Source organism: Solanum verrucosum, unplaced genomic scaffold (assembly GCF_900185275.1).
Source record: "Solanum verrucosum unplaced genomic scaffold, falcon-dt-bn FXZP01000137.1, whole genome shotgun sequence".
Classification (NCBI taxonomy): domain Eukaryota; kingdom Viridiplantae; phylum Streptophyta; class Magnoliopsida; order Solanales; family Solanaceae; genus Solanum; species Solanum verrucosum.
This window is the reverse complement of record NW_026020405.1, coordinates 278273-305599: the sequence shown is the minus strand read 5'-3', so window position 1 is coordinate 305599 and position 27327 is coordinate 278273. Positions and strand designations below refer to the sequence as shown.

At 28.7% G+C, this 27327-nt stretch overlaps 3 protein-coding genes across 3 annotated transcripts in view; 2 read left to right on the top strand and 1 right to left on the bottom strand.

Moving 5' to 3' along the window:
- LOC125840407 (uncharacterized) overlaps positions 1 to 27327 on the top strand; it is a 203681-nt gene that overhangs the window by 136501 nt on the left and 39853 nt on the right. The window lies entirely within an intron of this gene.
- Positions 15066 to 17303, bottom strand: LOC125840400 (uncharacterized). Its single transcript, XM_049519378.1, has 3 exons — positions 16527 to 17303; positions 15834 to 16373; positions 15066 to 15188 (listed from the first exon to the last, which is right to left on the bottom strand). Exons 1-3 carry the CDS (start codon positions 17301 to 17303, stop codon positions 15066 to 15068), a joined length of 1440 nt encoding a protein of 479 aa, XP_049375335.1.
- LOC125840294 (ribulose bisphosphate carboxylase/oxygenase activase 1, chloroplastic-like) lies at positions 22967 to 25706 on the top strand. The gene is made up of 6 exons (XM_049519258.1): positions 22967 to 23005; positions 23807 to 24024; positions 24162 to 24269; positions 24359 to 24445; positions 24883 to 25048; positions 25626 to 25706. The coding sequence occupies exons 1-6, from the start codon at positions 22967 to 22969 to the stop codon at positions 25704 to 25706; spliced, it is 699 nt and encodes a 232-aa protein (XP_049375215.1).

The following is a 27327-nucleotide window of genomic DNA, read 5'->3' as shown; positions in this document are numbered from 1 at the left end:
CTGTTAAAATCGTTCAACATTAGGCGTAAGACCTAATTTAACATGGTATTAGAGTAGAGCCCATCTCATCCAATGTTGGGGTTCCCAAGATAAAAAATGCCCACGCACCAGATGATAAGCACTGGGCGTGAGGTGGGGTGTTAAAGAATGACAAAAGTCCCATATTGATAGTTAATGAGATGGGTGGACTCCTTATAAGACTTGGACAATCCTCCTCCCTTCGAGCTAGTTTGGGGTGTGAGTTAGGCCAAAGATCTAATTTAACAAAGGGTTGAGAGAGGTGAATCGTATTTGTATATCTGTCAAATTGTATATGTATATATGTATATATGTATATATAAATGGCGGAGAGGGAGGAGAGAAGCGAGCGAGAGAGGGTAGAGAATGGAGAGAAGTAAATTGTATTTGTGTATATGTCATATAATTGTATGTGTGTATGTATAATTTGTATTTGTATATGTATAAGAGAGGAGAGAGAGGAAGAGAAGAGATAGGTGCACATAATTATAGCTAAAAAGAGGTTGCGAGTGATAATTAATTCAAATTATATTTATATTAACTAATTAATTAGTATATATTTAGTTATCCGCATAATTTCCCTTTCTATTAATAACCATGACATAATTTTACTCTACAGTGCCATGATATGCTTGTGGTAAAGAGTTGTTTTTCTACTTGTTTACCTTTTCATGAAAATCAACTTTAGGTCAACGGTTAGGTAGATTCCAATTAATTAGAGGTTGATTCTTCAAAATATAAAAATAAGTATAAATATACTTCCTCTTCACGCATAATATCTAAAATTGAAGTGAAATAATATCGGAAAGAGAGAAATTAATGTTCTCCGAAAAGAATATGACCTTTTTCCGGTACTATTTTGATTTATTGGTGAATCCATGCTTCATTTTGTATTAGTGGTTGAGAAAAAAAGGAACTTAGTAAAATATTGATAAAATTTGATTAAAAAATGTTGATCAATAAGAAATCGACTTAATTAATTCAATTTTTATATTTGAAAACTAATTTAATTACTTTGTTCATTTTAAAAATAAAAGTCAATACATATTTAATCATAAACACCCGTACTAATAACGTTAGTGATATCAAAACAACAAAAATAAGGTTAAATCAGCTCTAAATTAATTAAATGTTGAGTGACTTTTCTTGTGGCACGACTCTTCATGTCAAATTATCCTAATGTTCATATCGTGCCACACTAGAATATGACAAATGGAGGAAGGTTGATTACTTTTAATATTTTAAATAATAATGATAATTTTTTAATTTGACACATACTAATTTTTATTTTCTTTTAAAATATTGGACAATTTCTCGATGCGTGTCATCCTTTTTAATGTTTGTATCGTTTTAATTTTATCGAATATCCCTAAAAGCGGTAGAGGCGGAGTTAGATGGGGTTCATGGGTTTGGACGAATCCACTAGCTTTTTCGTAGAACCTATATTTTTTTTAGAAAATTTAAAAAAATTGTGTATATTAACTTGTGAATCCTCAAACATATTGATTTAGAACATAACCCCAAACTTCTAATCTTGGCTCCGCCTAAAGGGATAATTATTCGCTGATAGTATTAAAACTTTTACATCGCCAATGCAATTTAAATCGTTATAAAAGTTTGCATCCATGCCTTATTATTTTAGGTTACTAAATAATTATTTATATTAGTACTTTTTTTATCTCAATTTATAATGTGGTATGATTTTAAGAGTCAAAACTTTTAAATAGTGATTTTGAATGTGAAAATTTTAATTTTATAAAATAAAATTTACATATTAAGCTAACCGTCAATATCGAAGAGAAAACACAAGCTTGTTGCAAAAAATCTGCCGTGCTTTATATTTTTTTATACACTCCCAATTTTTGTTCTTATTTCTTTTTTAATAAACTTCTTTATCACCTTTTGAGAACGGTTTGATCATAAGAATTATTCATTTATTATTAACATTTTATATTATTTAAAAATTAGTATTTAATTATAAAATTTTCAAATTAACTTGGAATTGATTCGATATTTAGTTAAATATAGATCTGTTTTTCAATAATATCTTCATTAATTTCAAATAAACGGTCCTCTTCTCATCGTTGTAAAAATGATAAAATATAATTTTATCTTCAATTTCAACTTTATAAATTTCAAAATAAAGTAAAAAATATCTAAAATATACCGCCAAACACCTACTTAATATCCTTATATTAGTTTATTACCAAAACAGTGTTGTGAACCATTTTTACTCTAAACAAGGTTCTAATTCTACGAAAAATCATTATCATACCAAACTTTATAGAAACCCGAATTGAGACAAAGGAGAAATAAGAATGGAGACTCTTATGTTGACAAAAAAAAAACAAAGTAATACCGTCAAATTTCTCTATAATAATATTGTCTGTCCAATATTTTCTTTAACATAAAAATTAATTTTATAAAAGTAATTATTATATGAAAAATAATTATTATAAAGAGCTCTAATCGTATAAGAAAACTCCAACTAATTAAAAAACCGACAGCGGCACAAATAGCCAAAAAAATAATAATTAAAAGTGCGTTAAGATAAGGAACCGAAAACCTAGCATTTAAAAATTATGTGCAGGTGGAAATTGATAATTTGTTTATTTCTTGCTCTTTTTTTAAAAAAAAAAAAGAAGCAAAAATATAAAGAAGAAAAAATATATTAAAAAGTTCAATATTTTTATATATGTTTAAAATATAGTGTTGACTTTGTCTCCAAGCGTGCAGGAAAAATGTAAATTAATAATCATCTACAAATTCAAATTTAATTAGTTTAATCAAATCTAACATTCACGCTTGGTGTTGTTTTATTAGATGTTGTTTAGTAATTTAATAACTTTCTTTCTACCAAAATTATTTACTTAATTAAAAGCTTATTATAAAACGTTACATTTTATTTTTTTGAGAATAAAGTTATATTAGTGGATGTCATGACAAGTGAAGACGGTAGCTTCCTCCAAAATTATAGAGTCCTAAAAATAATAAAGTAATGTATACTACTTCTGTTTCAATTTATTTATCTTAATTACTATTAAAAATATTTTTTGATTATTTTTTTCAAATATTTACTAAATAATTTAAATTATTAACTATTGTAACTTATACGGTAGTATTCTTCAAATAATATATATATATATTTATGAAAATTAAAAATTCTATATTTGAATTAACACTAAAAATTAGTCAGTTTAATAATACTCATACTCCGAATTAAGACACAGAAATTGAAACAGAAGAAATATAAAGATTAAAATGTAGCATCTTTTCTCCTTTAGCTATTTTATAAGTGATTAATTGAAGTATGAAAGTTAAACTCATTTTCATCAATAATAATGTAAAGACATATAAGAGGAGGTTGTTTTTACTTTTAATTAAAATTAAATTGGGGAATCGTGCGATAGTTAGACTAGCTACTCTTTGAACTATCTAATTTTTCACTTTACTGGTAATAGCTCAATTCTTATCTTGTAATTTTCTTTTCCATTTTTTCTTTAATTCTCTCACCTCTACATATAATAATATAACAAATTAGACATCCAACTTTTTCAAAGATAAGGATACTAAATATTTGAAAAGGACAATATATAGTCATCTTGAATGAGATAAACTTGATTGCGTATTATATTTATACAATATAGATATAGAAGTATAGTTACAATATTTTATATATAGTGTTTAATACGAAATCAAGCATGCTTGCTAGCTCTCTAGCTAGTTCTTGTCAATTAAAACATCTCTTTCTCTCTCTCTCTCCAAAATCCCTTTATTAATTTTCCCTTCTTTAATTTCTTCTTAAACTTTGGTTAATTAATTTCAATGCTATGGAGAATGATATTCCTAATTCTTCCAACTCCCAAAAATACCAAATAACATGGGGTTCTGATGGAGGTATAATAAGCCAAGTTAAGTGTTATAGGTGTAGCTTTTGTAAAAGAGGTTTCTCTAATGCACAAGCTCTAGGTGGACACATGAATATCCATAGAAAAGATAGAGCCAAGCTTAGAGAAATCTCGATCGACACTTCAGATCATACCAAGAAGTCTGTCAGTCCTTCTGATCATATTCATTCACCGTCCAGTACTGATGAATTAATATTGCAACAAGATATATCTAGCGATGATATGAGTAACCCCTCGAAAAGGCCATGTGTTACATTTGAACAACAACAACAACAACATCATCAACATATTTCCAAAGAAGAAGATGAAAATCATGAATTGATTATTGGAGGTGATATTTTACAATTACCTTTGTTTGTGGACTCTCCATCAAAAGATGAAATTAATAAGGACATGCAATTGAGTGTTGATGATTCAAAATTGGACCTTGAGCTTCGATTAGGACCAGAACCATAGTAATTTTTAATAAATTGATCAAAATATACCTACTCAGAATCCATCCAACTAGAGGTACTATTTATTTTTCTTATATGGTATTTTTTTCATTATTTTTTTTATATTGTAATAATTCTTCCAGCAACGAGCTACATCAACAAATTGAAGAGATCTTTATATAAATAGCCGGTTGAATTCACTGTATACGTTTTTTATTCGATTTACATAAATTATTTATTAATTATACACATCATATACATAAATTATACATATATTTTGTCTGTCTGCTATTTTTAGTTTAAGTGATTGAGTGAATGGCTATTTAAATTAATTGTTTTTCCATCTTTTATCATCAATATTTAACAAGATTTTTTCTCTTTTTTTTTTCATTATGAATATCTAAGCCAAATAGGCATGTTTGTAATTAGCTAGGTACATTAAGCATTAGGAAAAAAAGAAACATTGTGTCCTTCTATTTAAGTTTTCTCTAATTAAGTTTAGGTTTTAACAACTACAGTATCCTTTCTAAAAAAATGGTAGCATGCTTCCTGTATCCTCTTTTTAATATTTTAGAAAGAAACATTTGTTCCAAAATCATCTTCATTATTTTCTATATAGTTTCTTTACTACTGTATTTTTATTTCTTACTGATTTTGATATGCTTTGGTTTGCTTGAGCGAGGATTTACCAAAAGCAGTTTCTCTACCTCCACAAAATAAGGCTACGACTAAGTAGACACCACCACACTTATTATAATATTACATTGTGTTTGTTGTTGTGGTGTTCCAAAATCATCTTTGTGAAGAAGTATGTTTTTTTGTAAAAAAGGGGGTCTAGAATTTACTTAAAAGGATAAAGGAGAGTCGTAATGTATTTGCATCTCCAAACTCTTTCCTTAATTAGGTAATCATTGGTTACAAAAACTCATTGAAGGACCAACTTTTATGGTTTTTCACTCAGTGTGCGATACGATATTGAAGCAGATTTTTCCGAATTAACATCATGAAGGTCCCATTTAGGGGGGAAACACCACCTACTAAGGATTTTTCAGGGCTCTTATCTGAGATCTCTGGTTAAGAGAAAAGCAGTCATCCACTGCACTACATCCTTTGATGGTATAGAAGGACCAATTTCAATCTATGACTCTTGGAAATTTTCTCATCTGATCAATGTAGCAAGTTCAAAGGTTGGTAAAATTAGGCTCTATGTTAAATTTTTTTAATTAAGTTTTAATTTACAACTACATAATTATTATATGAATATTCAAGGAATTGCATACACAATATATATGAAGGAATAATAAAATTGTTGTTATATACATGTAACGTAAGGTTTTCTTGTTGGTGCTTTGTCATCCATTATTTCTAGTATCTAGAATTTCCTAAAATGAATTAGTACACATTCCAATTCTTTATTGTTGTCCTCTACAAAATAAGAGGTAAATAACAATTTACATCTTACCATTTTGCTTGCTATTGGAGTAGTTAAGAACCTAGTCCATTTCCATTGAACTTGGTCTCCCTTTTTTTTTTTACCGTTCGGTATTCGATGTCTGCATTGAAGCAGCGGTTAAATCTGGATTGCGCACTGCAGGGTCTATTAGGGGGTGATGTTTCCAACATAATTTTGTTCATACCCAGAGATCGAATCTCAGACTTCTGATTAAAGGTGGAGCAGTCCCACCATTTCACCACAACTCAGGTTGATGGAACTTGGTCTTGCTTCAAAGGTATCAAACATGACAAAAATGGAAGAAATTTCTCTACAAAAATCTACTTTCTTATGCTACATATAAAATTAACTTACAGAAATGTTAGATTTGTTGTAGTTAATTTGAATACTAGGCACTTGTTACTTTTCAAGTTGAAATGGATCCTTAGCTTGCCTTTGAAGTTGTTGAAAGGATAGGTACATGACTACATTCTGTCTTCATTCATTTTGGCATCAAGGGTGATTACATAGTGTCTCTCACCTTCTTCTTTTTTTTAAAGGAAAGTTTACATAAAATTATTTTCTTATTTGTCTTACTCTTCTTTTTTATTTCGTATTTCTAATTTTCCACGTAACATATTTAAGCTCAAAATACAAGATATTTTGATACGTTCTACTCATCTGTATACTACAATAAATAAAAGATTTACAACAATAATATAATTGTGATCACTATATTATCTTTATCAGCAATAATAATTAAATACATATATTTATAATCAACACTCTATCTATATAAATTCCACTAAAGGCTTTAGAAACTTTGAATGCACCGCTAAAAAAAGATCAAATATTTTATACTCTCCAATAACATTCATATAATATATAAACATCAAATATTTTTTTATTTCGAATTCCACCAAAAATGACAAAAGAAAAGTGTTTCCAACAAATAACCTCCTAAATTATTTATATTCAGAAAAACCTTTTAGTTTACCATTTTATTGATCACACCACTTAATTCAACCTGCTAAAATTATATGGTAAATATAAATTTATTAAAAACCTTTTATTTTAGAGAATTTTATGGAATAACTCATTTTCTCGAAGTTATTTTCATTGATATCAAAACTTTCTTAACATTTAAAAATCAATTCATACAGAAATATAATTAATGCAAAATACAGAAAATATAAGGATGTTATTATTGAAATTAATCATGTTTGACTGTTGAAATGGTTCTTATTTTTCTTTATTTGAGAGTTGAAACTCTCTATATATATATAATAACAGTGACTGATTTAAATGTTATTATTTTAGAAAAATCATAATTCTAATTCCCAATGCCATTCTAGGAGGAACATATTAGAATATTCTTTATATTATGTTCTTTTCATTTTTAGTTAGTATTTTTATTTCGAATAAATCCTACTTTATACTTTTAATATTTTGATTTTGAAAAATATAATATCCCCTTCACATTTTGAATGGAATAATAAACTTCCTTAATTAATCTTAAATTATTTTCTAAAAATGAATTAGACTCAAAATCTTGCTCTTTGTAGTTGCAAGTATGCTCAAGATGATGATTTTGGACATCACCCACAACAAGATATTAGCAAATGTTAGTTTCGTCGTCTCAATTTACCTGACATAGTTTGAATTTTAAGAGTCAAACAATTTAAGTTTGACGTGAATTTAAGCATGGAATCTTCAAAGTTTTTTCAAATAAAATCTATATATGTAGAAACTATGTGAAAAGTACTCTAAGTCATTATAATTGACAATACAAAATATTTAAAAAATATATTTTAAAAGTTACAATAAAAAATAAACTTATTTGAATCTCAAAATTTAAAAGATGTCACATAATCAGAACAGCGGAAATACTATAATTCATTACTTTAGAAAAGCTAATCAAGTAGCTAACTTTCTTTCTAAATTGATATTATCTAGAGGCTAACCATGACGAAATATAAGTGATTAGTATTAAAGATAAAATATAAAAAATAAATCATTTTCTCCATACATTAAAATAGACAAGTAAAATATTTTTTTAAAAAATATAACAGACAAGTAAAACCAAACTAAAGAAGTAATTAACATAAAAGGATGACAACACAATGAAATAGAACATACACCATATATTTCATTCCCTTGCATTCTCTCATTTAATTTTTCCCCCCCCATAATATAAAGCTAGGAAAGATTAAATACAAGTAATATAATTTTTCATGTCTAAATAAAAAATATACAACATATAATTTACCAAGACTCTTTTTTCCAATACTCAGGGGGAGGATAACGATGTGCACCAAAATAAAAGCCATCTTCTTGAACTTTCCAATAACATTCCATTAAATCAGGATTTAACCTTCCACAATCTTTTTCAGCTATATGATTATTAAAAACATCGATCGATTTGTCTTTTTGTTCCCACCAAAAATGACAAAAATAAAGCGTACTACCAATAATAATTTTTCTACGAAAGCTAAAAGAAAATTCCTCATTTTTATGAAGAACTCTTTGCCCTAAATCATCGTCTCCAGATTTACAATGAAGGATCAAAGGATTAGTATCATTGGGAAGGTTATTTGTGATGTAAACATTAAATCTAGAGGTAATACCAAAGCTATTAGCAAATATGAGGTTTAGTAGAAATATGAGTGAGAGAAAATGGAATTTGGAATTAAAATTAATAATCATATTGTTGCCCTTGAAAGGAATTGATTTCTTTTATTATTTCTTTATACATTTATATAGACATGAGAAGAGTTTAGTCAAATCTGATTTATCTCTGACATTATAGTTTAATTCCATTTTAAGAGAATACAAAGGAATATTCATTTTATTATGCCTTTTTTTTTATACTTTTTACAGTTGTTAGTTGCAACTTTGGTAGTTTGATATGTGAGAATTTATGAAAAGTCTTTGTTTCATTTATAATCCCTCAAAAGGGGTTACATTGTATTAGAAAAAATATGTATATATAAATTAGTTTATTATTAGTATCATGTTTGATATTTTTATTTATTTATATATAGTTAATACATAAAAAATCATGACATTAATAATGCTATATGTTTTAATACATACATTAGCCAGACTTTCTGTATATTTATGTGTAATTCGTCATTTTATATGTTATTTGCGAGTGTAACACATACACATTATATATTTTTGCTAATATTAAAAAATGTGTCAAAATGACACAATGAGACCCTACATGAGGTGTTTAAAATGAACATTGTACAATTAAGATGTCTAAGTAAAATATCGTGCCAATTTTAGTGGGGCACCGATGAATGTCCTTCTCTTTGCAATTACAATGGGTTACAAGCCTCTTCAATGATAAATTCACTTTCAAACCGAGCATTTAGGTCAAATTTCATTTTAACATAATCATTTAATCATCTAAACCACAAACCTCATTCTTTGCCACGGGAACTAAAACATGAGCAAATTTTCGAAATGGACCCTCGAAATTCATTCAAAACCTTACGAACACAAGACAATAATGCGCATTTCTCATAAAATACATTTTAAATATATATATATATATATATATATTTGCTACTTATTATTATTTTATTAAATGACTATTTACGTTATAATATTTTTCACATAACAAGCCAAGAAATACAAATAACTTATCCATTTCATTCCATTTTCAAGATAAAAATACAAGTTGTCTACTATATATTATATTGCAGACATATTTTTTAAAAAAATAAATAACTATATGCGTTACATCTCAATTATTTTACCAATCATATTTTTTAACATAACGATCAATAGGATCACGATGACCATTGAAGTAGAATCCATCTTCTTGTACCCTCCAATAGCATTCATCAGTGAGAATATCCTTCACTCCACAACTTTTAGATACGTGATTATTATAAACATCAAATACTATATTTTTGGAATTCCACCAAAAATGACAAAAGAAAAGCGTACCTCCAAAAAGTTTCTCATTAAAATATATATCAAACTCATCATGCGTAGAAATGGTTTTATTTCCTAAATCATCATCACCAGATTTACAATGAAGGGCTAAAGGTTTAGAATTTGGTGGAAGGGCGTTGATGATGTGAACTTCTACGTTATTAGTAATCCACCCATTACTTTTTGCAAGAACTAGGTCTAGTAGAAAAATTATTGAGAGAAAAAGGATTTTGGTGTTGAAATTTACCATATTTTTGACCTTTTAGAAATGGTTCTTTGTTTGAAAGTCTAAAGAAGTGGATATATATATATATATATATATATATATATATATATTATGTGCATCAAGAGAACTTTTCCCTCCGTCCACTTTTAGTTGTCATGTTGTACTTTTCAAAAGTCAAATTTACTAATTTTCAAAGTTAAATTAGATCACATTAATTTGATATTTTAAACAAAATAATTAGATATTCAAAAACTATGCGAAAAGTACTATAAATTACAATTTTTTGCATATCAATATGATAAAAAAATCATTGTAAAATGTTAGTCAAAGTACTTATAGTTTGACTCTAAAAAAAGAAATTTTGAAAATTAAAAGTGAATGAGTAATAGTTATTGCTTATTTTAATTTAGTTACACTATATATAAGACCATCATTTATTTTCTCCATGCATTAATTAATAGAAGAAAGTGGTAGTCAATTAGTTATAAATATAACATTGTCCTTAATGAAGCATTTAAATGGTCTTTTTACCTTTTCCACAAAAATTATTATCCTAAGAATATTTGTATATAATAACACATAAATATTATGTTGAGATGCGTCACCATCTCATCTAAAAATTTAAACGGAATCTTTTCAATAGTAATTGCACTAATATGGTCAAACTTGAAAAATCTAAGTATCTTTAGAAACACTTGTACTTCTTTGTAATAACTATTTTAAGTTTTTATAATATTTTTTCTTCATTTCATTACCCAAAAAAAGGACTCAAAAGATTTTATCTAAATCAAGCTAAAAATATTCTTGACCAATCATGTTTTTTCTCATATTCAGATGGAGGATTTCTATGGGGTGCAAAGTAAAATCCATCTTCTTGCACCTTCCAAAAACATTCATAATCGAATCCTGATATAGGGCTTAAATCTCCACAAAATGTAGTTATATCGTCATTGTAAACATCAAATATTATATTTTTGTCATTCCACCAAAAATGACAAAAGAAAAGCGTACCCCCAAAAAACTTTTCATTAAATCTAAAATGGTACTCTTCTCCGGGATGAAGATTTTTATATCCTAAATCATCATCTTTAGATTGACAATGAATCGTCAAAGGTTTAGAACTACTTTCAAGGGCATCGATGATGTAAACCACTCGTATGCTGCTAAATGGAGCCCCACAACTTCTCAAAATGAGGTTTAGTAGAAAAATGAATGAAAAAAAAGAGAATTTGGTCTTATAATTAACCATATTTTTACCTTTTGTTATGTTTCTTTGAGATCTTAAAGAGGTCCATCTGTGCTACCTATATATGCATTTGAAGCATTTAATGACAGTAAAAAAATGAATATATAATTTAATGTTGGAGTTATCTAACAGACTATTCAATTTATTATGCTTTTTTTTTTTGGTTAAAAGATATTAATTTATTTATATATAATATACATCCATACGAGAGACCTAATATCTGGACTTCTTTGTAATGACAATTTAAGTTTTTATAATATTTTCCCTTCATTTCATTACCAAATAAAAGACTCAACATTTTATGTAAATCAAGCTAATGTTGTTGGCCAATCATGTTTCTTCTCATATAAAGATGGAGGATTTCTGTGGGGTGCAAAGTAAAATCCATCTTCTTGAACCTTCCAAAAGCATTCATGATTGCGATCATTTGATAAAAGTTCTACTTCTCCACAATATATATCTATTTTGTTATTGAAGACATCAAATATTATATTTTTACCATTCCACCAAAAATGACAAAAGAAAAGCGTATCCCCGAGAAAATTCTCTTTGAAGCTAAAATGATACTCCCCTCCTGGATAAAGGTTTTTATATCCTAGATCATCATCTTTAGATTGACATCGAACAATCAAAGGTTTTGAATTACTTGGAAGGGCATCGATGATGTAAACCGTATATATGGAGCTAAATGGTGACTTACAACTACTCAAACCAAAGTTTAGTAGAAAGATGAATGAACAAAAAGAGTATTTGATCTTGAAATTAACCATATTTTCACCTTTTGTTATAATTTCTTTTGTTGTGTCTACTTTGAGATCCTAAATAGGGTCATGTGTGCTACATATATGCATTTGAAGAAATTATTGACCGTTGAAAAAACGGCTGTGTAGATGTTCATTAATTTAATATAATGTTGGAGTCAATATCTAACACAATATCTTATTTATGATGTCTTTTACTCCCTCCGTCCTCTTTTAGTTGTCATGTTGCATTTTTCGAAAGTTAATTTGACTAAATTTCAAATGTTAGTCAAAGTTTTAATCACTTTAACTCTAAAAAAGGAAACCATAACAACTAAAATTTGACTGATTTTCAATTTGATATTAACTTCAAAATTAGTCAATTTGACTACTTTTCAAAGTTAAATTCGATTACATTAATTTGATTAGATTCAAAGTTAACTATATCTTATGAGTAAATAGTAAAAAACTTTAGATAAGAATTTTGTCATTGTAAATATCAAATGTTGTATTTTTGCTATACCACCAAAAAAAGAAAAAAAAACAAGAGAAATTTGTACTCCCAAAAACATTTTCACGAATGGTAAAATAACTATCCTCACCTAAAAGGAGTGTTTTATATCCTAAATCAATATTCTTAGATTGACAACCAACAATCAAAGGTTTAGAACCAGGCAAAAGGGTAAAAAAAAGTATGCAAATATATAGCCTTAATTACATTAATCAGTAGACCTTTATTAATTTAGAAAATGTTGGATATTTATTTATTTTTGGTAAAATTTACCACTAAATTCAGTGTCCAGCGGCCTTTTATTAGAAATAAAAAAGAATCTCAATAGGGATAAGTATAAGTAACGGGGGCTAGGTCTTGCCTTACCAATCCTAATGAGGTATATATTTTTTAGAATAGCTTTGTGATATTGTATACATTATATTTTGTTATGAACTTTTACTTATTTGGTAAGATTATATAAAGAATTAGGAAAATTTTAATAATTTTCACAACTTCTAAGGTATTTATGTTTATAAGCAAAAAATACAACCTAAAAATTCAAACTGCTTGTCAAACAAAACTTAAACTTCATCTCATGATTTCATCTCACATGACCAAACAAAAAAACATAAATTTAACGCCTAAGGTGGCGTTTATCTTTGTTGTTCATACATAAGCAATAAAATACAAGATTATATATTTTTCTATAACTTAAAACTTATATTACATATATGTAATTAATAAATAAAACTATTGGTTCCAATCATGTTGCTTCTCATAATCAGGTGGAGGATTTCTCCTAGCACCAAAATAGAAGCCATCTTCTTGCACTTTCCAATAACATTCAAGATGATCACCATCTATTACACCACAATTTCCAGCTATAGAGTTATTGAAAATATCAAATGTTATACTTTGATCGTTCCACCAAAAATGACAAAAGAAAAGCGTACCGCCAAAAAGTTTCATATTAAAACTAAAATTAAACTCATCATTTGGATAAAGAACTTTGTACCCTAAATCATCATCATGAGATTGACAATGCATGGTTAGTTTAGAATTAGGAGGGAGGTTATCAATGATGTAAACATGAAATCTTGAAGTAAATCCATGACGACTTGTAACAAGAGCAATGTTTAGTAGAAAAATGAGTGACAAAAAAAGAGTTTTGGTCTTGAGATTAATCATATTTTGACCCATTGAGATGATGTTGTTTAGTTTGTTCTATATATGCTTTGTTTTATACTTTGAATAGGTTCATGTGGTATGGTATATATATATATATGCATCAAAAGTAATTGTTTACTACATAAGTCAAACTATTATTGGAATATTAAGGAATATTCTTTTATTATGCCTTTTAGTTTGACATTTTAAAACATTTTTAGAAAAAAAAAATATACACCCAAAGAAATAAAGAGGAAAATGGTCATAATTATAGACAATAATGATGTTAGTTGATAGAAGGAAAGTTAATATGTTACCTAGGCGATTATAAGTTATATTTATACTTTTAAATAATTGTGTTTTTTATCACTAATTAAGAGTTTTCTATCATATATATTAATAAAAATACACTTAAATACATGTATTTTGCTACCAGATACATTAAAATAGGGAAAGAAGCAAACGAGATGGGGAGGGGGGTGAGCGAGATGGGGAGGGAGACAGTCATGTATCTCAGATACATGCAAATCATCTAGATACATATATCAGATGCATATGAGGGTGGTGAGTAGGATTTATCCATGTATCTCAGATACATGTGAATCCACTTAGATACAATGTATATAGAATAAATTAAAGGACAAATTACTTAACTACACTCCTTTATTTACCTTAATATCCATTTATCCCTACTTATTTCAAAATTTTCAAAAACCCCTTATTTACCTATGTATCCCGTGCACAACGCTATGTATCCCGCTATGTGGAATGTATCAAACGCTATGTATCCCGTGCACAACGCTATGTATCCCGCTAAGTGAAATGTATCAAACCTAATGTATCCCGTGCACAACGCTATGTATCCCGCTATGTGGAATGTATCAAATCTAATGTATCTCGTGCACAACGCTATGTATCCCGCAAACATCATTTTTAAGGGATTTTTGGTAAATAGAAAACTAGAAGGGATAGGATGTTATTTAGTACTTATAATATGTGGTTCCTATAATTTATACTAAATTAAATCTAATATTGACTTCATGTTGCTGAGCCAAGTAGAATCAAAGCGTTCATCTGTTCGGCAGAAAAAATATATTATTTATATATGCCTAAAATTATTTTTTGTATGTGAATACATTAGAAGTTGAACTCAACCCCTTTGACTTTTCATATTTACTTTTCATAACGTAAATCCCTAAATAAAAAGTTTGACAACTCTACTAGCCACAACAACCAACCATACCGATAATAGATCAAAATTAAAGCAAAATGATCAATGCCTTATATTGATGATAATGATTTTTGGGGAAACCCCTAAAAAATCAAACACTTGGGCCCCTTGTATACCATAATATATAATTATATATCAAAATAAATAAAAATGAGATTAGATAACACAACAACAAATACAATGCTGTACAATTAGTTAGCAAAGTTTACAATTTAATTAATGTCAAAAGGGCAATGTTGCTGATTCCCATTTATTGCAACTTCTAATTCTGATTTGTAAAACAGTATCAATAATATTACTATTATCTTCACCATTAATCACCTCACAACATTGCCTACGTGGTGCCTGTTTTTAAAATATTGGTAAAATAAAACGTGTTAGTCACTTGATGAAAAATTGACAAACAAATAGAATAATTAAAATGTGGCACGTAGAAAGAATATAAAGAAACATTCCATTTTTGCAAATAATTGTAGCTTTTTCTAATAATGTGTACTTTTTAGTAGAGGTCACGTTCTATGACATATATTTTTTGGTTGAATTTTGACTATTGTCAAAAAAACTTTTTCAAAGTCAATAGAATTATATTAATGTTATTACTATATTAAATGGATATTGATTAATGAAAATGTTACTACTACATTGAATGTGGAAGACTTGACTAGTTGTTTTTTTTAGAGTTTGATAGGATGAAAAATGACTTTTTAGAATATTTTCTTGAAAAGTACTTTTGGGTATTTTGAGTAGAAAAGCTATCGGAAATAGTCTCCATCCTAGATCTCGTTTATAAAATTTTACTAGGTATATGGATGGTGGTAGAAGAGTGAAAATAGAAACGTGAAGTTAAGAGTTTGAGATAATTACGAAGAAAAAAATGACTGTTCAAAAGTGAGGACAATCATTTTCTCTAGATCGTACCTTATTTTCAAAACATATTTTTCGTCCTACAAAAACATAAAAAGAGATTCATCAAACAAAGGAGAATTTTACCTGTCTCCATACTTGGGGAGATAAAATATTGGCCGTGACATTAACCATTTGAATTGCTAATGCTGGTGAATAATTTTCATTTTCACATTGCTTATTATAATCACCAATTCTCTTATAACTCGTTAAAGTTTCACCATTATCGAGCTCAAAAACGCGATCCAAATAATATTCGATAGGCCTTTGACATGGCTCAATATAATTTGGCCTAGTATTAAACGTAAATGGCTCTTCAAACCCTTTCCATGTCTCAAATGTCCTCATTGGTGTCTCTAATTCCTTCCCATTCATTAAACTTGGATATAATTGAATCGAATATCCCCATGATACTGATATCGACCAATTTTTCTTTATATCGTAACAAAAACTTTGTTGCATTGTTCGACTTGAATCTTTTTTATATGCCTCGATTACCTTCTTTATTGAATCGACTCGATCCATTAGTGGAATTAGAGAATGTATAACACCTAGATGGTGCAACGATACAATTGGTGCCAATGGATGCGTTGCCAAAAGTCCACGTGCACTACCACGTATGTCCATCTGAAAAAATTATTTATACTGTCAGAATATATATAACACCAATAACTAGTTATATATGGTAAAAGAATGTCATCTTAACATCAGATCAAGCTTCGTTATATCTAAGCCCAATAAGAAAAGGATACTTTCCTAAAAAAAAATAATATATTATACCTGATGAAATCCGAGTTCTCTAGTGAGAGGAACGCCAATCTCAGCCATACATCCACCAATCTTTTGATCAGAACCGTAGAAATCATGATAACGATTAATACAACCGTCTAAAATCTTTACGAGAACCTCCGCAAGAGGATAACTAATAGCAATTCCACCACCACCATAAGCCATACCATAAGAATGTACCAAATCTTGTTCCACACTTTCTGAATTACCACCAATATAATACATTTGATTATAATCATATTTACTCAAAACCGTTACTAAATTCTTCGTAAAAAATACCGTATCATCATCCCCCATAACGAACCACCTCACATTCTCTAACCCTAATTCAAAACTCTCCTTCACAATCCTCGCGATCCTCACTGCTGATCTGTCACCAAACCAACACGTGTACTTGAATGCTGACGTGTCCTCCGAGACCCTATAGGGCGGGGAATATTCAGGCCACGTGTCATTTTCTCCCGGGTTCTCATCGAGCCACACGAACCCTCGTGTCACGTTAGGTTCCCACCATAAATCGGAATAATTTTTTCGATTATTCCACGTCTTAGCGGACCCTCCAATACCAAATAAAATATGAGTAATGTTAGTAATATCATCTTTTTCGTTGATATTATTTGTAACGGTAGCACTATAAGCATAACTAGTATGAATATTTATGGCACCACAATCAGAACATGGACTAAACCATATAAATCGATTGGAAAATGAAGTGAAGGAGATAAATAAAAAGGAAGCAAATAAGAAAATAACAAGTAAACACTTCATGAAAATTGTGAAAATATTTGTGATTTTTGTGTTAGGGAATAATGGGACTATGTTATGTTTCAAGAGCTTTAATGGATCTTGAATAATATTGGAGATAGAAGAAGATTTTTCTAGGTGAGACATTTTTTAGAAAAAAGTGTTTATAAGGATATGGTGATCTTCTACTTAAATCCTTAAGTTTTAAAGCTAAGGTATTTTAATATAAATATAATATATATATATATATATATATATATATATATATATATATAAGTTCTTGTTTGATTGGGTAGTTATTGGATTTGTTTAAATATTTTTTTCGATTTTTTATTTCTATTATGGTAAGCAATAACTTTGGACAAGGAAGACTTATAGTGGACAAAATTGTCAACGGTTCATGAGTCTTAAATTGTCAATGAAAGATAAATTCAAATAGGGGACGAGATTAGAAGTACTTGAAAACACTCTTAAATTCAGCTATTAATTTTATTTATGAAGTATTGACAAATTTTTAAACACTCTTTTATTTGAATAACTGAATTTAATTCATATCCCCAATCTTGCAACATGAGTGAAATAAATTCCTAAATTCTCATCAAGTTTGTCGGTGTTTTCAACTCTTCTCTCAGCTTTTTATTAAGAGTATCACGATCCTGTGAGAGTTTGAGACCACTTTTTATGTCATGTGGAAGATCAAGAGTGTATCTAGGTTTAGTTAGTCCAGTAGAGGAGTTTTTTTTTAAGGTTGTCAATATAATTTGGGAATGAAACCAATAATTTACTTTTTTTAAGACTGTCAATATAATTCGGGAATGAAACCAATATTTTACGTTAAGATTTAAAGGTTTTTTTAATACTTCTCTCAATACGCACAAATATGTTATTATAGGTATAGCTTCAAGTAAATTAATAAGTTTAGATGTAGAGAATAAATTTGCGTAAGTATTTATTAAAATTGTAACAAAACTATAATTTTAAAAATATAATAAATTTAATGTTAAAAATCTTCAAAAGTTTAATTCGTAGAATTTAAATTCTCAATCTTCATCTAATTTCAAAAGTATATTTTTCAAAAAGTCAATTTGCACAAACTTCAAATAATTTATGAAGTAGTCTACTAATATATATTTTTCTTTGTCTCTATTTTTTTCTTGGAGTTTCTTAGGAAAAGGACAGGATAATAAAGAGTGGTGAACATCAACTTTAGCACTATTTGAGTGTCTAATAAACATTAATTTATCAATAAATAGCAAACAAAAAATGATACATATGAATAATAAACAAATGAAGTTCTTGGTGTCAACTTCTACGTGGAAGAGTTATTGCACGTCCTCAACAGGCAATGTTATTATTTCGATTATTGTAACCAAAAAATAAAAAGAGATTAAAATATTTTAAATGGATAATCTTAAATAATGAAATATAGAAAATGGGTTTTTTATACTTCGAAGTTCGAAGGGTCATTTGTACTTTTGCTTTTATTTTGTGCTAGTCTTTTATTTTTACTTGTGAAATTATTTATATTTTCGTATCATAATATTTTATAAAATTATATTTTGTACTTTTGAAAAAAATTTGATTTCATTAGGTATAAGTTTGATTGCTAAAAAATAATTAAAGATCATATGACAAATCGTGTAATTAAATGAATATAATATGGAGGGGACAAATGAGAGCGATGAACTGTAAATCAGGCCGGTTTCTAATTAAATATATATGTAACGAATGAATATATATTGATATTAATTACTACATAAATATTCTAAATCAATTCACATATATTGATAGGTTACATGTATTAATATTTAGGGACATTTAAACAAGACACTTTTGAAGCATTTATTTACAATGTTTTTAATTATAAAGAAATGTGTAAATTAAGGATTAGTTTTAATATTCTACTTGAGCTATACAAGTAGCTCAAATATTTAAATTAAATTTCTTTGGGCTTTGCCAAATCAATAGATATCTAAATATCTAATGTGGAAAAAATCTTTTTTTTCCTACACTCTTAAAAGTGTATTTATATACTATGCTTAAGATTAAGAAGGAGAGCAAGCTAATAAACTAACAGACTAATACTCCTTAGGAATGAATTTGACCCAGTAGATATTTGAGAATTTGGTGGAATCCGGTTACATCCCAAAATGTTTCGATACATCGCTTTTCGGTATCCATCAACGTCCCGATACATCGTATCTCAGTTTTGGATACATCACTCAACATCTTAATTACACGATCGTACGTCCTAATACATCGAGTAAAGTGATGTATTCAAGCAAAGAGTAGAAATTTTAGTAATTTTTTCATAAGATCAATAGGCAGCTCAACCCTAAAGCCACCAAAGCAATGGCTTTAGGTCCCTGAAAAATAATGCCTCAAAATTATTCAATGGTGTTATATATAATTATAAATAACTATCTATTTATTGTTAGTATTAATTATTGAAGTTTTCTTAATGAAATTAAATTTGTACTTACTTTCTACTTATTAATTTGTCTAATTCACTTCAATTAAAATCAATTATATTTTAAAATTGGCTTTGTTAGACTACCTTCAATTTCTTGAGGTGTCTCTTGGACATTTCAATCTCAAACAAATTAGATTATCAAATAATTAAATTTAAAAAGATATTGTCTTAACTTTAAAGGTCTTCTAAAGTGTAACAATTACCAATTACTATGGTCTTAATTATTTTTGTAATTAAAATAATACAAAATACATATATACAAGTAAAAATGATATTATAATTGGTATACTCAATCAAGTGAAGTCTCAATTTATTATTTTTAATATTCCTACTACTTCTAGAATATTTTGATAGTTTGTATAACAATATATTCAATTAATAAAAAAATTCAAAATTATAATCAATAAGAGTTTATCTAAGATATAAACATATATAGTGTTATATAACGTATAATAATTTATATATGCATATTCATGTCTTACAAATTAGAAATATTATAATGACAATTGAAAATACTATATAATATATATATATATATATATATAAGCATAAGATCTCTTTTTTTAAAATTTAGCTGTAGAAGCTTACTGTTTATAAAACTAAATTGTTTCAAAGAATGCTACATTTCTTCCAAATTTTCCAAATCCTAAAACCCCATCGGCAAGAATGAGCATTTCACCGGAAACAATGCCTGGCCCTATTGAGGTAAGGGATGCAATATTTTGTAGACTTTCGGTGAAGTCACTTTCGAGATTTAGGTGCGTATCAAAATCAGTCAAATCCCTAATCGACAACACAGAATTCATCTGAGCACATCTCAACGGACAAACACCAATTTAGCTAGGTTCTTGCCATGGTTTGCTTTTCATATCTAATAATTTTGATGACTATGTGTCAATATGAGTGAGCAAACTAGAGAATTCAATACTCATTCAGCTTATAAGTTAGTTAAATAACTAACAGGTTCAAAGAGTTAGTTAGGAACTCTAACCGTTTATTCAAGAAAGTTTGTGTATATATAGATGTACTTGTACTCTATAAAGGTAACAAATCAATAAAGAAAATTGATGAGAGAGCTTTAACTCTCAAGGATAATTCTCTTTCATAGCAGATTACTGCTTCTTCTTCCTATTCTGCTTCTTCGTCTTCAATCTAATCTCCATAAACTACACAATGGTATCTAGAACCCATACACTAAAATATATCGTAAATTGAAGCGATTTTGTCGGATTAACCCGGCACAGCCATCCTTGTCTCACAGGGAGGGGTAGCTCTAGGAATTATTATAAGAGTAAACCATGGCCTAGGGATGTTCGTGGTTTGGCTTAAGGGGTAATAAGACATTAATTTAGTTAAGATGTGTCTCTACGATTTCGATAATAGTCTAGAAGTACCTATATCTTATTCCATTAAATAATACAAGAAATTATTGTTAATACATCATAACTTGTGACCATTTTAACACAATATGTAGAACAAATATAACCAAATCTTGCCCTTTCATCATAAATATTTGTGCATAATTGAACCTTGCCCGTTCATCATAATTCATGAATAATTGAACAACACGTGTAAGTTTTTGACTATAAGATAGAATTTATGATCAATTGAGTAGATTTACTAACTTTAACTTATTGAAATATTTCGAACTTCTACCTTATGGGATGCCACGTGGACAAATCATTGGTTAGAAAACATCCAGGTGTATGATTTTATCTTGTGGTAGCTATCAACAGATTTGAATTGCCATTTATGTCTTCATGATAGATGCTTCTGGAAGTTGGAATGTAGCCACTTATTGCCATCTCTAGAAGCACATTGTCTTGGTGTCCTTACTAGTAGTCGTACGATTATTTTTATTCTTCGATGTTTTTAACTAGTTATAATTATTTCATGTAATTTGTTTGTATTATTATTTTTGTTATAGTATTACTTTGTTTCTATCTATTGTGTAGTATTTTCATTATATCTTTTCCCAAATTGATTTTGCTCTGAGCCGAGAATCTATTGAAAATAACTTTTCTACCTCACCTCTGAGGTAAAGGTAAAGTCTATGTACACTTCACTTTGTGAGACTACATTGAATATATTATTGTGTATTGTCGTCTCTTAACTTCTTGTTCTTGAAATGCATTTAATTAATTAGATTGTGAAAATTTTCAAAAATTTATTATACAATATAAAATATTACGCTACATAATATAATATTAAACCTGGAAAGAACATAATACATAATATATAAATTTTATATAGAAGTGTATAATAATGAATGGAAGGTAAATTATATTGGGAAAATTGTATGAAATAACAAATTATTAATTCAAATTAAATGTTATAGCTATAGTTTCTTTTATTTGTAATTCGCAATAAACATTTTATGTTTTTTGCCATCTCATTTGTATACTGAAATATACAAATAGACCCAAATACATATTTTTTATGTATATGTATACCGAAATATACAAATTAATAGTCATAACAAACATAAAGTTTATTATGAAGCGCAATTATGCAAACTATAGGTATTGCATACAAATATGATTTTTATGTTTGCTAAACCTAAAATTTACTCATTTTAGATCAATAAATATAGACTAAACTGAATAAAAAAATTAAAATGCGAGTTATATAACATAAATATTTTCTCCTACTAGATATAGAACGCAATTTTCCTATTAATTAATGACTAGCAGTAAGCCTTTAAGATAAAGTAGTAGGGATGGTCACCTAGTTCTGTTCATTTGGCCATGGAAGAATTTAAAAAAAAAGGAAAATGTTCAAATATATTCCTATACTATATGATTTAGAGTAAATATATCATCGACTAAAATGTTATTAATCTATTTATACCTCTATTGTTACGCAAATAGTTTAGATATATCATTTCAATGCCGAAATGGTTCCAAAAAATACACACTTAGCTTTTTTTTTGTTGTCATACTCTATTTAGTCCCCCTAACAAAAAAAAAAAAAACTAATATAGCCAACTCAATTGTGTGGCCATTAGGAATTGGTAAGCCAAATCCACATAAATTTTGATACACACTTAGCTTTTAGCCATACATGTAACATCAACTTTGTGCTATAAAACTTAGCAATTCCCATACTTTTTTTCACCAAAACCAAGTGTTAAAATATTTTCTTAGCAAATTACAAACAGAGAAATTTTCAAATAAATTTTATTTTGTGTGTCTTTAGAGTTAGTCAAATACATATGGCTACCTCTGTCTCAACCATTGGAGCTGTCAACAAGGTAGTAGTACTGTGTAAAAAAAAATGAGAATTAGGGATGGGAGTTAATAGTTGTTCACTTTGGTACATAACACATTTTCTTGGTCAATGACATGAAATTTCAGTATTTCAGTATTTTTTCACTTTTTCCTAGAGTTGAACTCCATAAAATACGTTTGGCCATAAAATTCTGAAAATCAACTCATTTTCAATAAGTTGGAAAACAACAAAAAGGTGTTTTCACTCCAAATTACTCACAAATATCCAAAAACAATTTCAATTTTGTATTCATAACCAAATGTAATTCTCAACTTTCAAATATCATTTTCACTTTGAAAACAAAAACTACTTTTTAAAAAAAAAATCACACTGAAACATGGATGAACGTCGAACGCCCACTTAAACCGGCTGATTTAAGAATGTTTTTTTGTTAAGATTTGATCATAGGCAAGGGCAGAGCCGCAATGTAAGTTATGACTTTTGCTCAAATCTTATATTTGAGTCAAGACATTTACTTATAATGTATAAATAATTTATTCAGAATCCACTAAGCAACTAAAAATCCTGGATCCGACACTTTAACCAGAATTTGATAGAGGGATTCTATAGTTTTTTTTTTTTTTTAATTTTAATTTTACCCTCCCTAGGAGCTCCCACCCCTTTTTGCTCCCTTGGTGACTCGAACTCGCAACCTTCGAGTTGTAAGTGAGGGTTGCTTACCATTCGAGCAACTCCCTCTCGTCGAGGGATTCTATAGTAGTTACTAAGAAAACATCATTTTTTTGGCAGTTGAGTTTGAACAACTCTGTTGTTGGAACTTCAGTTTGAACAACTCTGTTGTTGGAACTTCAGTTCCACCAACAGCCTTCTTTGGGAAAACCTTAAAGAAAGTGAACAACATAGTTTTCAGCACAAACATCTCAAACAAGACATTGCAAGGGGTAAAGGTATGGTTGATTCGCTTTTCCAGGCTCCAACGGGTACTGGTACTCACCACGCCATCATGAATTCCTACGAATACCTCAGCCAAGGTCTTCGCCAGTAAGTTGAACTGTGTGATCATCTTATCTAAAACCTTACACTGTTGTTGACTTGTGTGATCATATTGTCTAAATGGTTAAGCTGTCAGAGAGAGCGCACTTTTATTTACTTGATTATGTGTTTTGACATTCGATTAGATATAACTTGGACAACAAGTTGGATGGATTCTACATCACTCCTGCTTTCATGGACAAGCTTGTTGTTCACATCACCAAGAACTTCTTGACATTGCCCGACATATCAAGGTATGTCAAAGAGATGTTTGTTAACAAAATTTGGCTTAAGTAGTGTTTGGTGTAAAGGAAGATTTGAGCTTTGTGTATGTTTCTTACAGGTTCCACTTATTTTGGGTATTTGGGGAGGAAAAGGTCAAGGTAAATCATTCCAATGTGAGCTTGTCTTCAGAAAGATTGGGAATCAAGTGAGTATTGCCTTAAATAACATACCATCTTAATTCGGATTTTTTTCGAGGAAATGGACTATAGTTATTTCTGAAACAATCTCTCTACCTCCATGAGATAGGGATAAGGTCTCCGTACAGTCTACCCTCTCCAGACCTCACTTGTGAGATTTAATTTCACTGAGAATGTTGTTGTTGTAAATAGACTAAAGTTACTTTTGAAACAACCTCACTACCTTCACGAGGTAGGGGTAAGATATGCATATAATCTACCCTCTCCAGACCTCACTTGTAGTGATTTCACTGAGAATGTTGTTGTTGTAAATAGACTAAAGTTACTTTGGAAACAACCTCTCTACCTTCACGAGGTAGGGGTAAGATCTGCGTGCAGTCTACTCTCTCCAGACCCCACTTGTGGGATTTCACTTAGAAGGTTGTTCGGTTTATTAAACTTGCAGCCCTATTATGATGAGTGCTGGAGAATTGGAAAGTGGAAATGCAGGAGAGCCAGCTAAATTGATTAGGCAAAGGTACAAAGAGGCCGCGGAAATCATCAGGAAGGGAAACATGTGTTGCCTCTTCATCAGGAAGGAGTTGATTTCTCAAATCGTCAATGACAAACAAGTAAAATGTATGTTGTATGTGTGACATCTTCGTCTGATGATCATAAAGTGTACGTAAGTTGATCTTATAATCGCGCAATTTCAGTTAGGCAGACATACTATATGTGCGAATAGAGTGTATCCACTATAGACTATTGCTATATATGATTCGTAAATATGCAAACTATTGCTATATGTATGAAATTTTCTCAAGTCAATATGGCCTGAGGGTTAATTACTGATCATAACATAACAGGTTACATGCACATTATTGGGCTATTTTTTCAAATCCTAGATGTTACTCCCTCCATTATCTTTTATTTATCACGTTTTGATTATCAAGAGTCAATTTGACTAATTGACTAATCTTTGAAGTTAATTGAATTATTAATTTTTAAGATTTAGACGTTCAAAAACTCTAAAAGAAAACTTTTTAAGTTGCGATAATATGACGAAAAAATACTAATCACAATCCATATAGTTTCTCTTAAGCAGGGCCAGTCATAGGGTCAAGCCACTAAAGCAAAGGCTTTAGGCTACAAACTTTTAGGTGCTTCAATTTTTTTCGATATTCGATATTTATATTGATGCTGACACAGACTAAGAATGGGCCAGCAGAGCCTTTCATCATTCAGCTGAATGGGAGTTGGCCAAAAGCAGAGGACTTTTTTTCCCACTAGTGCTTCACTTTTCATAATTGTATCACCAAAACTATTAATTTAATAGAATTTTCTGTTTCCTTTGAATCCAGAACATAATCCCAAAGCCAAAATAAAATAAAATAAAAATTAGTAGCAATGTGTTAAAAGAAAAGAACCAATGATGAAAAAAATGGAATTTTCATGATGCCAAGTTATGTAGTGATTATATTAATAGCAAATACATTATTATAATGTCATGTTTTTGTTAAGTTTGGCTCTTTTCAAACCATCCATTATTAAATAGCGAGGGATCGTTTGGCGACCAGAGATAATTAATTTATGTATTATTTTTTTGTAAATGTTTGGTAACTACTTAAAACAAGTTATTTGTGTATAAAATCAATATGATATTTGGCTTGTAATTTAGAAATTTAAATAATTAATACTCCCTCCATTATGGTTTAGTTGTCGTGTTTTGCTTCACGGGAATCAATTTAATTAATCTTTGGAGTTAGATTGAAGTAGATTAATTCAATATTTTAAATTTAGAATTTAGATATTCAGAAATAACTGAAAAAATACTACAAACTGCAATCGTTATCATATTAATATGATATAAAAAAAACATCTAAAATATTGATCAAAATCTATACACTTTGACTCTCGAAAAACAAAAACAAGTAAAAAGAAAGGAGAAGTACAATTATATAATACAAGTATACGTTATGAATTTGTGTATTATTTTATGCGGGGTAAAAGATATGAGAAAATTTCTATATTGTTTTTTTCTTACCTTACCATCCGTCCAGCTATCAAATATAATAATATTTATACAAAATTCAAAATATGAGGAAATTTCTATAATATTTTTTTTACCCATTCCCTCAGGGGCTCCCACCCATTTGTTTTCTCAATGACTCAAACTCACAACTTTAAGGTTGGAAGTTAGAAATGCTTACCATATATCCAACTGTCAAATATAATATTATTTATACAAAATTTAAGATATGAAGAAATTTCTATATTACTTTTTTTACACCTTTCTGAGGTACTCCCACTTTTGTATTCCTTTAATGGTTAGAATTCATAATTTTAAGATTGAAAGTGAGAGGTATTGTGCCAAATATAATAGTATTTGTACAAAATTATATCTGGAGAAGTCAAATGAACCGTTATAGTGATCCAGAACCTAGGTAGCTTTTTTTATTAAAATAATTTTGCCAATTATAAAAAAAAAAGGATTCTGCTCTCGACAAAGTAAATATTTGAGTAGTTTATTAGAGTACTTTGCAATATCTATATAGTATTTTTTTTTTCTTTTGGGGGTGCGTGTAATATGTATGTTATCCTTTTGCCATTGGTAATTGATTAATTAATTTATGTTTTTTTTTTTGACAAAAGATTAATTTCTGTTGTATATTACCTGTAGAGTGATGGACATTTAATTCTCGAATTTCCAGCTTGACAAAAGTTTTTTTTTCTTTTGGTTGTGTATGTATGAAATAAAACTTAATTAACATTCATATCCTTTAATATTTTTTTTTGTATATATATACATATTTAAATTTGTATAAAATTAAATAAATAAATAAACACATTAATTCTATGTGACGTGATAATTTTATGTTATATATGGCATCTTACATGTATTAAATCACAC

What these genes read in the sequence shown, in the direction of transcription:
- LOC125840294 (XM_049519258.1), top strand. Translation starts at nt 22,967, where the DNA reads ATGGCTACCTCTGTCTCAACCATTGGAGCTGTCAACAAG. An exon ending in CTCAGCCAAGGTCTTCGCCA is followed by an intron (nt 24,025 to 24,161) that starts GTAAGTTGAACT and finishes ACATTCGATTAG; the next exon opens with ATATAACTTGGACAACAAGT. An exon ending in TCAGAAAGATTGGGAATCAA is followed by an intron (nt 24,446 to 24,882) that starts GTGAGTATTGCC and finishes TTAAACTTGCAG; the next exon opens with CCCTATTATGATGAGTGCTG.
- LOC125840400 (XM_049519378.1), bottom strand. Translation starts at nt 17,303, where the DNA reads ATGAAGTGTTTACTTGTTATTTTCTTATTTGCTTCCTTTTTATTTATC. An exon ending in GAGAACTCGGATTTCATCAG is followed by an intron (nt 16,374 to 16,526) that starts GTATAATATATT and finishes TAATTTTTTCAG; the next exon opens with ATGGACATACGTGGTAGTGC. An exon ending in CTCCCCAAGTATGGAGACAG is followed by an intron (nt 15,189 to 15,833) that starts GTAAAATTCTCC and finishes TTTTAAAAACAG; the next exon opens with GCACCACGTAGGCAATGTTG.